This window comes from Beta vulgaris, chromosome 2 (genome assembly GCF_026745355.1).
Source record: "Beta vulgaris subsp. vulgaris cultivar EL10 chromosome 2, EL10.2, whole genome shotgun sequence".
NCBI lineage: Eukaryota > Viridiplantae > Streptophyta > Magnoliopsida > Caryophyllales > Amaranthaceae > Beta > Beta vulgaris.
Window position 1 is genome coordinate 8,937,258 of NC_079203.1, and position 13,695 is coordinate 8,950,952.

Consider the following 13,695-nt stretch of genomic DNA (forward strand, 5'->3'; position numbering starts at 1 on the left):
TGCGGCAATGCAGGTGGCGGAAGGGTTTCGGGGGTTTCAGGGGTGGTGGGGGGGGACTGCAGTGGTGGTGGTTGGGGTGGGGTGGGGGTGGGTGTGGGTGTGGTGGTGGGGGTGGGGACTGCAGTGGTGGTGGAGGGGGTGACGTGGCAGTGGAGATAAGGGGGAGGGTGATGTGGCAGTGGGGGTGACGTGGCAGTGGGGGTAAGTGGGAGGGTGATGTGGCAGTGGGGGGTGATGTGGCAGTGGGGGGTTATGTGGCAGTAGGTTAGTTAAAGTGTATTAGATTAGGGTTAGGATTAGGATTTAATTTAGGTTAGTTAATTAGGGTTAGAGGGGATTAGGGGTTAATGACTAACGGAAGTCTAACGCCGTTAGTCAAAAGGGTAAGTTGATGTATTTTTCGAAATGTGAGGGGTATATGATGAATTTGAAAAGTCGAAAGGGTATACGGTGCAAAAAAAAAATTGTCAGGGGTATATGGTGAAAAAATCGTATAAAATATATGTATGTATGTATTAAGTATTATAATACATTCACTCACTCATTCCTTTTCCATTCCCCTTCCATTCCTTCTCATCTCTTCCATTCCCTCTTATATTTCACACTATCTCTCTCATCCCTTCCATTCCCTCCATTGAAGGACTACTAGATTTTAAAAAATTCCGACAAGTTCATATTTTCAATAACTTCAAGTTTTTTTTACCATCTCATTATATTACGAGAAAACACTACTATAATTAAAAAAAATTCGAATCAAATTGGTAGAATGTCTTAAACATGGTGCTTCAAAAAATTAAGCACGGGGTCCCGCTGATCGGTCAGCGAATAGGGGTCCATGGGCGAAGCGCCCTGGTTTAGGGGTTCGGGGGCGCAAGGTGGCCCCCGATGGGGGTTGGGGGCAACACTCCCGAAACTTACGATACATAGGGTTTACGGCCCGTTTGGTAAGAGGTTATAAATGGTGGGAATGGTAATGCATTATAGTGTAAATTTGCACTAGAAATCCAATGTTATTACCAATGGTAATGCTACTTAATCACAAGATATCCATTTTCTTCCTAAAATCTCATTACTATCCATTACCACTTGGGAAGGTGGTATTAGGTGGTAATGAAAATTCATAAAGGAAACCCATGTTTTGTGATAAAGTTTCATTCCCATGGTTATGGACATGTGAAAATCTTTACAAATTTACACTAAATTTCATTACCATTACCACTATTTATAACCACTAACCAAACGGGTCGTTAGTGTAATCATTTTTTTGTTCCAGTCTCTATTTTGGCTGTTTTGGTTTAGCTTTATTAGAACATCTCAGAGTAGAGTAAAATTTACCAGAAATTGACTTAAAAATGCCGAAAAAGTACCTAGGCGCCTAAAATAGGCTCCCAAACCTGTGGTCAGGCGCCTAAAATAGCCGCCCGAACCTATGTTCGGGCGCCTAAAATAGGCACCTGACCACTTTTTCGGCATTTTCAATTTTCGGAAAAGTTCCACGTATTGTAAACGGAAAGGTTGCCGGAGGAGTGGCAGCGTGATGATTCCATTCAACCTCCTTCAATATGTGATGAGAGAGAGTGACCAGAAAATTGGCTGGAAAAGTGGTCGGAGAAGTTCTTGGATGATGAGATAGTGTGAGGAAGTATGAGATGAGGATGTATGAGAGTTGGAGGGTGGGAGAGTGAAAGAAAGTGAGGAAATGTATATAAGTATAAATACATATAAAGTATTTATACAGGACGTTAGTAGGAAAAAGAAGGGCGGCATTTAGCAAAACCCATTTTTATTTCCTCCGTTTTTATTATGGCGACGTTTTCATTTTTGGCAACTAGCCTCATGAACGCATAGCGTGAAGGATGAGTCATGACTCATGAGTGTAACTGCTTTGTAGTTTGTTTGATCGATTTGCCTTTTTTTATTTTTAAACGAATAGAATGATAGGTATTCTAGTTTTTTTTTCTAGTTAGAAATATATTGGTCAAAACAGTGAACACTAAAGTATTTAAGAGTTCGCATATATAATAAAGATATATTCTTTCTTTCTCTCCTCTAGCACATATATTTTTTATTTCTCTTTATGTATGCTCTACTTGGTACTTGCGCAAAAGAAAATGTTGTGAGTAATTAAAAACTGAAAATGTATTTGTCAATAGGTATTACTCCCTCTGTTCCAAAAAGATTTGAATTCTTGTTGAGACACGTATTTTAAAGTGATAAGTTGTAATGTGGTTATCAAATGTTATTTTATTTAAAAAGTAGATGTGATAGAAGTTGGTGGAGTATTTTTTACTAGAACAGAGTGAAAGTTGGGTAACTTGTTACTGATAAAAGGTAGAATATGGGTCAAAGGAGGGTAAAATAAACAAGGAAAAAATTCATAAATCTAGCTTTTATAGTCAATTTTTTTAAAAGAACTACCTTTAAAAAAAATCTTAGAAAATACCTTATATAACTAATTTCTTTCAATATACTACCATTTTACCGTAAAATGGGGTTTAATCACTAATAATTGAGTCACCGTGAATTGTTTTTCTTTTTTCTCCTCTCGTTTTCCTCTTCTTTTATCGCAACTCCACCGATAGCAACAACTACGGTGATTGTCTTTTATTGATTAGTATTAAATTTATACGTGAAATGATAGCATATTAAAAGAAATTTGTTATATAAGGTAAATTTTTGAAGAAAAAATTTTAAAAGCTAGTTTTGAAAAATTAGTTGGTTATAAAAGGTAGTTTTTTAAAAAAAAAATCAAGAAATATTATATTAATAGTGGGACCATGTCATAATCAAAGTGTTACAAACTAATTTGAGACAAATATAAAAGAAAAGTGTTTGGAGTATTATGAAATGGAGTGAGTAATTTACTACTTTTTTTGTAGAACTGGACATTATCTATCTTATTGTCGTATGGGAAAGTTCAAGTTAATCACGAGAATATTTATAGTACACCGGGGTGTACCATGCTCATGGTACACCAAGACTATTTTCTCCAAATGAGCAAAATGAGCAAATTTTATTACAAAATGAGCAAAATGAGCAAATGATAAATGAGCAAAATGCTCATATGAGCAAATTTGATGTCAAATGAGCACCTGAAGTTCTAATTTATTACAAAAATACCCCTGGGTGTACTATGCTCATGGTACACCCGGGTGTACATACCATGAGTGAACTCGTTAATCACAACGATTGGTAAAATTATGACAAGTCGGTAATATATCAAAACCTAAAAATAGAAGCTAACTATTATTGTAAATGTCCTATTAAAATGTATTTAACTATATCATACTAGTTTTTGGACTCCGGCATGATGCACATGATACTTTTGTCCAAAAAACATAATCTTATTAAAACAGATTATGTTCAAAATATAATGAACTAATACAAACATATGCATTCATAATTATTTAATAATTAATTTACACATTAAATGATTGATTTAATTATCTAACTAGTTATTAGGCCCGGGCTATGCCCCGGGTAAGAAAATTTTCATTTATTAATATTGTACTTTGATATGATATCACTAAATACAACTTGGTCTAGTGGTTAAAACTTTAGTACATGAACCTGAGGTCATGGGATCAAAACCTATACCATGTAATTTCCATTTTTTTTATTGTACATGGATTACATGAACTAAAACTCCCTAGGGAGAGCGCCATGTGGCACCGTTCCTAATTTACGCACGCCTTTTAATATATTAGTATAGATATAATTGCGAATGTAAAACAATATAGAACCTGAAATGCTCTTACAATTAAACTGATCATATATTATTTTATATATGAGAACGTATTGTGTCGGACGACTTTCAGGTGGTTTCAATTTTTTTTCAGTTGGTTTCAATTTTTTTTCAGTTAGTCTTAATTTTTTTTCAGTTAGTCTTAATTTTTTTTCAGTTAGTCTTAATTTGTTTTCAGTTAGTCTTCATTTTTTTCAGTTAGTCTAAATGAAAGTAAGTTACCTCTAAATGAAAGTAACTTAGATCTAAATGAAAGTAACTTAGGTCTAACTGAAAGTAACTTAGGTCTAAATGAAACTAAGTTACCTCTAAATGAAAATAACTTAGGTCTAAATGAAAGTAACTTAGGTCTAACTGAAAGTAAGTTAGGTCTAACTGAAAGTAAGTTAGGTCTAAATGAAAGTAACTTAGGTCTAAATGAAAGTAACTTAGGTCTAAATGAAAGTAAGTTAAGTCTAAATGAAAGTAACTTACTTCTAAATGAAAGCAACTTACTTCTAAATGAAAGAAGTTAAATGAACCTACAAAAGGAATATATCTTCTTACGTTTCAAGCTGAAGCTCAAGTTCAAGGCACGTTGCTTCTAATTCTTCGCAATAGTTATTCTTATCCTCCAATTCTACCTCTAAGGTTGATAATTTATGGAGAATTTCATTTAGCATAGCTTTTGCAACTATATATATACTGTGTATCAAGATCTTCATTGATTAACCTCTGATTTTCAACTTGTTCCTCAATATTCCCATTTGCTTCCTTGAGAGATTCTAACTCCCTTTGTAAGCTCTCAATGGTCTGCTTTGATTCTTCAAGTTGGTTCATCAGAGCTACATTCTCTTCAGTTACTCTTTCTAGCTTCTCTTTCATTTCTCTGTTTTCTTGTTGCATATTGGATTGAATTGCTATCATTTGAGCTAGTGTATTGTGACAATTTGGGGAGTCCATTTAGAGGAGAGAGAGAGCAGGGTAGTGAAAGGGAGTTTGGGGAAGATGGATTTTGAGAAAGGAGTGTAAGTTGGAGAGTGATTTGAAAATGTGAGAGTTGCCATTGATGATTTTTTTGAAGGTTTTTGCAGGGGTTTTAATGAACTTGGGCCAGCCTGTCTGACCAAATGTTTGGGTCAGACGGTCTGACCCAATACTTTCACTTTATATATTTGGCAATCAAATACTCCTTAACTATGTCAACTCAACAATTAAGGAAAGTAGGGCAAAAGTTATACATTACGAGGAAAAAGAAAATTCAAATATATTATCAAGACTTAATTAATTAATATTACACATTTCAAAAATACTTGATACAGTTTGACTTTCCCACTATTCACATACTCTCCTTTGATAATATTTTGTGTGTTCTATATAAGAAAAATATAATCATGCAGAATCTTATTACAACCGTCTGGACATGTATATAAATTTTTACTCCTAGGGAATTACAGTTCTTCATGTTTAAAAATATGTATTGATTATAAAGTGCCCCCAATTAGGAGGTGATAACTTTTAGATTATCAAAACTTGACAAGGGAAAGTGCACACAGCAACGAAGTAAAAACAGAGAAAGAACGTGATGAACTCACAGCTGTTACAAAACATAAAATTCTCGGACAAAATCAAGATAAAACTGGGAATGACATATCACCTTAAAAAATATTCCTACTTTACAACTAAACTGCTTTCCTGATACACATACACCTGTGTCCAATGTCTTATCAGTTAAAACTACCTACCCCACAATAAACTGCTTCTCTGTTACAGATGTTTGCAATTGTTCATCAGTTACCGACCTAGACCACAATAAACAGCTTTCCTGAAAAGCGGGTGCACACTTCCACTCAAGATCTCTTCATCTATTTTCTCAACATGAGGCCAAATCTCAGAAGCATATTGTCTAGTGATTGCCTTAACATATCCCAGTGTCGATAAACCCCATTGGTCAGTTTCACTTAAATTGTAAGCAGCAGATCCTTTCTCCCCATTTGACACACTATTTAGACCTTTCTCTTGGTCTATATCCATTACTGATGGCTCATCAGAATCTACTGTCATTGTGTCAATCAGACTAGCGCGAAGGCTACGAGATGTCCCAATTGCAGAGCCCTTGGGGAGACGATCAAGCAGAACGATGGAAAAATTCTTATACAAGGAGAGAAACAAGGCCTCATTTTCACCGAGGGCACGGAAAAGTAGAGCTTCTTTTGCCTCCAAGGATTCCCGTAAAGCCACCTCTTCCTCTTCAGCCTTCTCAGAAGAAGATATAAGGCGTTTCAACTTGATAGGATTGTCACCAACAATGGGTTCACCATTCATAAGTGTAAGTTTTGATTCAGCTGTTTCTAGTTCTGCTTTAGCATTAGCTGTTGCTTCTTCTGCTGACTGAAGACGTTGCTTCAGTGAGGAGATTTCTTTTCTTAGATCACATATGCGGTTGTATGTTTTACTTACAGCATTTCTGAGAATCTCCCAAGGCCGATCTGATGTATGGAACTGATCCACATTTTCTGAAGAGAAGACCCATCTCACGATAGCCAAATTAGAGATCAGACGATAACCCATCATACGGTCGATGGCTATGGCAGTCATCTGAGTGCTGTTTCTCCAGAAAGTACTAACTTCATTAATTAGCATGACTTGCCTGTCCTCATCTGGACATACCTTAGCAATGACTTGGCCGTATCTTTCTAAAACAGTCATTAGGTGAGTGAAGCTCTTCGCTCCAATATTCAATAAAGTTTGAATCACTACTTGGATAGTCACTTCCAACCCATGCACAGGAATCACATTTTCTTCTACCCATGATATTATTTCTCGTACAGTTTGTCTGCCTCTAACCAAGCCATTCAGTTCTTCAGACAAAGCAAGCCACTCAGCTTTGTTCCGGCCATTTTCTGCATTATATCTGAAGTTTGGACCACCCTTTGGAGGAAGTAACTCTTCTAAGCCAGGTGCATTTTCAACACTCTGCTTGATTTTCTCCCAGTAAGACAATCGAACTTCTCTTTCCAGAACCTCCTGAACAAATACACGTTGGGGAGCCCACTTTGAAAGTTCCAAGACATAGGCCCATTCTTCCCAGGGCCAAATGAATTGAAAGTTCGATAAATGATGAGAAAACCAAAGGATCAGCCGAGCTCGACATTCCGTATCTAATTCAGCAATCTTGTCAAAAAGAGCACGTACTGCGCCAGCTACAACTGCTGGGAATGCCCCAGGAAGCGCTTTACAAAGATCCATGATAACTAAAGCGTAATATGTTGACTTGAATCGTGGCTGAGGAAGCAAAAGGAGTTGTGAGAAGACTAACTCGGCCATGAGGTACTCGTAGCGGAAGGGTACTGGAAGGCCAACCATGTAAGCAGCACATTCTTTCCGACAGCCATTCAGGAACAACAAAATGTCTAACAGATACTCTTCCATAATGAACTGATCTATAGGGGCCAAATCCTCAATCTTATTTTGAGGAAATATATTTAGCTTGCGATTTCTTTGTGGGTATTTCAGATCAGCTTCATGCTTCTGTCTACCAAAGGCAACACTGGAAGTAGTAGACGGCAATCTTGGCTGCTCAGGGCATATAATGGGCCCAAAATCATGAGACTTTCCAGCTACAAGCTGAGCTTCAAAAGAGAGGTAGGGCCTGGGAACACTTTCAAGTTTCCAACCATTGTTGGACAAATCCTGAATTCGACCCCATAAATCTTCCAGGAAATCCTGCAAAAAATTGACACAAATGAGAATCAGAGGAGCAGAAAAATTAACTTTCTTTTGTTTTCCTGAAGAGTGCAACACAATATTCTCATCTCAAAAACAAGGTGAACCACAAAGCTGGATGAGTTGGTCTTTCAATTTTCAGACAAACATCATGACTTCTGTGTTTCTTTAATTATATAGCTAGTATATTTACGCACATTGATGGATCTCTTCCGTGTATATCTTTCAATTCTAGCTTACCCTTAATCTGCAATCTGGTTCTTAAACCTACAGCATGACAATATGCCCACCTAAACTTTACCATTACCTATTTACCTTGATGTGGTAATGCCTCTTACAAGGCTCCCACTATATGCAATACAAGGAGAATGGAGTCAATTGTATGCTGCCTTACCCATGCAATTACAAAAGAAGACTTGTATAGCTATCTCCCTGAAAAAACAAGAGAGCCTATTTCTACTCTCTAGATGCCAAAAGGCAACTACCTACCTTAATTTCTTATTAGAGAGCATAAAAACCAACATTGAAGATGATAGTCCAGCAAGACATTTGATTTAGCCTTCCTTTTCGCATTTTCATTAGAGTTAACAAGGAGATTTCCTCAGACAAGCCACAGGGTGTTCATCTTTACGAACGGAGGGGACACACACAAAGACAATAGACTGCAATTTGCAAATCTCAAAGACGAATTAGGTGATGAGCGTAGGCAAAACTATGATAATAACAATACCCTCAAGCTCAACAATCATTCATGAAAGCTGAGCTAATCTGGAATTTGGAATGCCATGATCCAACTTTAGGTCATCTTAATAGCCGCATACGGACATCAAATTTGCTTTGAAAGGGGAAGGCCTTGCAAAGCTTTACCACCTAATACATTAATTACAAAGAGAGAGAGTGGTTTGACCTTGTAAACACATGTGAATGGGACATTTTATCATGTAAAGACAAAAACCCACTCTGAAAGGTCCAATGTCCTTTCAGCTTGATGAAGTCCAAAAATTATTTGACTAAATTACCATGATTGACCATCAAACAAGTTAGGTTGAAGATACTGAACTACTGAAGAACAGCATGGTCATCATGCCCAGATCCAAGTCCATTTCATAGATGGGATTTTTGATAGAGAGGTCATTGGGAAAACAAGCAGCTTATTTGGTATGGATGAAAGAGAGAAAAGTAAGGAAAAAGCTAATTTCCTATGTTGCTTCCATAGATGCAAAAGTGACAAGAAAGGCTCCATAGAACATTCATTCTCCCCCAAACTTGGTGGAATTTGATTGGCAAAAAAATTTAAAGACGAATTCCCTTAATTGACAATAAATTGATGACTTAATTGTTTAATTGATCTTACAAATGCCACCATCACCTCCTAATTCCTCTATAATGAGCCAAACAAAGACATCCATAAGGATTCTTTCCCATTTAATCAAACAAAATAATCCTTTTAATACCTACTAATTGGAGTCTCACTTGCACTTTAACCAGTAAAAGTAAGAACAATCTAAGCTAAACTATTAAAGTTTAAATAATTCCCTTGATGAGTATTATGCCATTCTTCATATGGAGGAGATCACAACACAATGATAGATGGAGATAAGATTGTAGAGTTTAAAGGACTATGAGAGTAGGACTTTTGCAACTAACCATCCGACTTTAAGAAGTCCGAAAAGACCATGAAGCTGATATGGACAATAAAAATAATTTTTTTAGAATCCATTGATATTAATGTTTTCATCATTCAATTTTCCGTAAAAATGAAGAGAAGGCGTCCCCATGGAGTTTAAACCAACATTAGCTTGTTCTCAAAATAAATAAATAAAAGTCAGGGGTGAACAAGCCTATTTGCCCTGACTCATCCATCATTATCAGTGACATTCAAAAAAAAAAAGCCACTATAATTCAGACACCAGGAATAAGGACGAAGAGCAAGCGTCGTCTAGGGGAGGTTCTTAAAGTGGAAAGTAATAAAAAGGATTGAGTTCAAATAGCAGACCTTAAATACGACAACTCCCACCTTTTGTTACATTTGCACGCAATGCAAGCAATGCGTGCGAAAGCATATAGAAAATAAAAAAACTGTGTTTTCATTTTGTTTTTTCAAAGAACTGTTGTTCATATTTGTATTTTTTACCTTTTTTCGTTTAAACGAAGGAGTTAATTATCCCCCTATTTTCCCCCCTTTTTCTACCTTTTGGTGTCCCCTATGCGTTGTCACATATAATAGAGATTTGTGGCTTCATTGATACAATTGAGAGTAATTGTCTAAATCTCAGAGATTGGAAGACAAAGAGGACTCGGCTTTTTTTTTGGGGGGGGGGCAGGGGTCCACTAGAACAAAACAAACTTAGTGGGTGTTTTGTTTCCCAAAGGGGAAAGGGAATGGAATAGAGAAAGGGAAAGAAGGAGAATGGAAAGCAAAAGCCTTAGTTGTTATAAGTTGTTTGTTCAAATATAAACAAAGGAAAACCCACCAACTTCTTCATCTCTTCTCTTTAATATACAATCATCACCACATCCTCTATCGTACCTCCCCTTCCACCGCCTCTTAGCACCTCCCCTATCATTGCCGCTTCCTCTCCCCCCCTCCGTTGCGCCTCTCCTCACTTTATGTGTCTCATCAGGTCTTTTAAGTGAATCTCTTTGATGATTAAGGTTACTTTAGGGTAGATGGTGTCTTTTCCAAGTGGTTAGAGTTGTTTCTTGAAGGGGTTAGGGTTTAAGGTGGTTGGGGTGAATTAAGTGGAGGGAGAGTGATTTTGGAGGAGATTGGGCGGGTTTACAATGGGGGAAGGGTGTTTCGGTGGTGGTTTAAGGGTGTTGAGGCGGTGTGGTGGTCAACATGGTGGCACCTGTGGTTGGACGGTCTGGAGTCAACGTGGTGTTCAATAATGAGAACTTAGAGGAGTAGGGAATGGACGGACAGGAGCTTGGGGTTAACCCATTCCAAAAATAGGGGAAATCATCAAATCAAACACCAAAACCCTTTAACCAATCAACATATAAAGGAATCAAGGTAATGAATTCCCCTTCCCTTTCTTGTAACCCTCAAACCAAACTCCTCCTTATAAGACTGAGATGAAGGGAATAAAAGCTCATAGACTTCTTTGGAGGCATCTACATGGAACTAGGTAATTAGGTAGGAATCAACCTTTAGAGGTCCATTTGCTGCTTTGTGATGCATGCCACATTGGTGCATGATCAAAGATACAGTATCAAACCACACTTCGCAGGTTCATAGGATCTATAGGTGGAAAAGGAGGCAAAAGAAGCATCTTAAATGGAAAATTTTGACAAACATGGCGAGCTACTCTATCATTATGAATGGTATCCTCCAAAGAAATTATCTCTAAAGACCGGACTCTGAAAATGGCAAAAGGGGTAGATCCTCGCAACTTTCATAAATTCAGCTCCTTCACAATGTCATCGACATTGGGTTGACATCTGATTCCAAAAAGCCACTTGTTCAAGCTAGGGCTTTACTTGAACAAAGAGATAGACATGCCCATATAGCATAGAAGAGCATCTCGACAGATTATTATTGGTCACCTATGACTGCCGACAATATCTAGGGTTGCCCAAGACCGATCTATAGTGGCAAGGTCCATAACAGTCCATAGTTCACAGTACTTCTGAAAATGCGTGGAGGGAGGTTGGACTTAGAAGTTCAAACACATTAATTCAACTTAAGGCTATAATGAAGGCTCTATGAAAATAACGTTGATGAGGTCATAAAAGAGACACGATGAGCATTTTATTTTCCTTTAAGAGGGGAGGGGGGTATTGACCGAACTCCTTAAGACTTAATGGAAAATGGAGTTTTTAAAGCGATGACATGACAAAACTGACAAGACTTTTAGAAGGTTCTAGGTGCATTGAAAGACTCGCAAAATGCATCAAATATGTGGCACACAACATTTGGAGTCTATGAAAATGAGTTTAATTTAGAAGGAAAATAGCTATTTGCGATCAAGAAATCTGTTCATAAAGATAGTGATTGAAATTATGGCAACTTCACATGCCAAGGCTTCTCAATGCCTCGATGGTGGAGGAAAAATAGGTTACAAGTGTAAGCAGTATACAAATAGTGTAATCTAGGCTGGTCAAGCTGAGATTATCATGATACATCCTCCAGGACGAATCTCAAAGCAAACACTTCGAGTAGAGTAAGGCATGACTAGCAAGTTAGCAACTATGAGAAATGACCAATTGACCATTGTCAAATCATATATGTGTACAACAGGTTATAAATGACATGGACCCATGTAAGTCACTTGTAAAGATTGCCAAAATTACATTTGAAAAACAAAAGGTAGGTTGGTGGAGATGAAATGCCCTTCAGTCATCATTTACTTTCCTATTCTAAAACCCATCAAACTACTAGTGCGAATCCATGATAGTGCAACTAAAAACAACATATCAAACATAATAAAGAAAACACAATTTTTTTTATAAAAATCATACCTTATCATTTGATGTGTGATCTTTGGCAATATCCACAAAAATAGAAAAGCCAGAATCAATAAGGTGTCTCCGAATACTGAAATAAGCTTGAATCCCAACCAAAAGTCGATCAATATCCTCAGGAAGTTGCTCCATAAGCTCAGCACCTCCCCACGGAAGGCATGACAAAACACAACTTATATAAAAATCAGCGCGCGCTTGCCAAGCAGGATTGCCTTTCTCCTCATCAACAATGGTAGCAGCTGACGAAAGCAAAGTCTCAAACACAACAACCAAAGAAGCAGGTTGAAGAACCTTGCTACACATCAAAACAGTGAGAAATCGCAACAAAACACGAATTCTGTCGCAATTTTCCGACTGAATTGCTTGTTGAAGATTGGAATGAGTGGTTTCGACTACTAATTTGCCGAGATCTTCTTTCTCGAGGTTTAGGAGACCGATTAAGGTGCCGTAAAAGGGAGATTTGTGAGGCAATTGTTCGGCGCATTGGAGGACGTAGAATAGGATTTCGTGGTCTTCTTGTTGGTCTAATTCGCGCCAAAGAATGGCGTAGCAACTGTCGATGTGTTCTTTGAAGTCTAGGTTTCCGCCGTATTCGGGACATTTTTCGCCGATTCGGAGAATTAGGGTTTTCCAGCTACTCATTGTGGTGGTGATGAGAGAGAATATTGGAGGAGAGGGATTGAGTAAGTGAAGAGTGTGCCCGATTGACAGGGGAGGGTGTGAGGCTGTGGCCATGTTAAAAAAATATAATAATATAGAAAAAACATTAAAAAAAATGATGTTAAAAAGAGTATTAATTCTTCACATGCACCAAAATTCAAATTAATTTTATGGGTACCGTTAACTTACGACAGCACGCACAAAACTAATTTTTTATTTTCGGCAAAGTGGTTAAGTATAATAAACCGCAACCCTGAGTAGCGGTTTATGAGCCTAAGTTGTCACTTGGAGTAATGGTTCTTTGTGGCCAATAACTGTAGATTTGGGCATTTGTAACCCACTATTGGGAGTACCGGTTTATATTCACATAAACCCCAATCAGTTTTGCTTTCCCATAACTGGCCGAAATGCCAGAAACATCACAAAATCAGCTCTCCAACCTACAATTTCACCACCAAATCACCTAATCTCTAATTTCATCCAACAACACCAAGTTTATCCACACATCAACCAAACACCAAGTTCATCCAATTCAAATTTATCCAAGAATTTCTTAATGATGAAGCAATACTAAGAAAATGACATATAATGATAGATCAATCACAAACATATATAGTTTAAAATATAACATAATGTTAGCTAATTAACTATACAAACAATAAATGAAAGTGCTAACGCCCCCTCTTCTTCTTTTGTGTATGTTTAGATGAACTAGGTGTGGACTCAGAGAAACTCAGCAATAGCATCAAGAGAAGATGGAGACGAAAGTAAAGGTGTCGTGGAAGATGTATGGGCAGCGGTGTAGAAGATGTAGAAGTCGATGTAGGGGCAGCAGAAGCTGACACGCACTGTAAGATGTGGTCATCATGTCCAGCTCTACCAACAACGTCAATAAACAGCCCCCTCATGGTCAGCAATGTTTGCGCATACAGCTCCGCCCCATATCTCGAGGCAATGACTCAGCAACCTCCAGTACAGTACTATACAAATGAGCAATATCAGATAAAGAATGTGTCTGCATATAAAGAAAAATATACATTATGTAGTTTCAGAAATAAATAAAAGTATAAATACAAGTCATGTCACGTACCAGTACTAAATCTGCAGACGCAGGCTGA

The 13,695-nt window shown here is 37.5% G+C and overlaps 1 protein-coding gene across 1 annotated transcript; it reads right to left on the minus strand.

Annotated features, from left to right (window-relative positions):
* Nucleotides 1-5,307: 5,307 nt before the first annotated feature.
* On the minus strand, nucleotides 5,308-12,645 carry LOC104887433 (nuclear cap-binding protein subunit 1). Its single transcript, XM_010672056.4, has 2 exons — nucleotides 11,915-12,645; nucleotides 5,308-7,450 (listed from the first exon to the last, which is right to left on the minus strand). Exons 1-2 carry the CDS (start codon nucleotides 12,557-12,559, stop codon nucleotides 5,519-5,521), a joined length of 2,577 nt encoding a protein of 858 aa, XP_010670358.1. The 5' UTR covers nucleotides 12,560-12,645; the 3' UTR covers nucleotides 5,308-5,518.
* Nucleotides 12,646-13,695: the final 1,050 nt, after the last annotated feature.

Bases quoted from the DNA above. Each gene is read 5' to 3' on its own strand.
- LOC104887433 (XM_010672056.4), bottom strand. From the start codon at position 12,559: ATGAGTAGCTGGAAAACCCTAATTCTCCGAATCGGCGAAAAATGTCCC. The intron at 7,451-11,914 runs GTATGATTTTTA...AATTTTTTGCAG, and splicing joins ATCACACATCAAATGATAAG to GATTTCCTGGAAGATTTATG.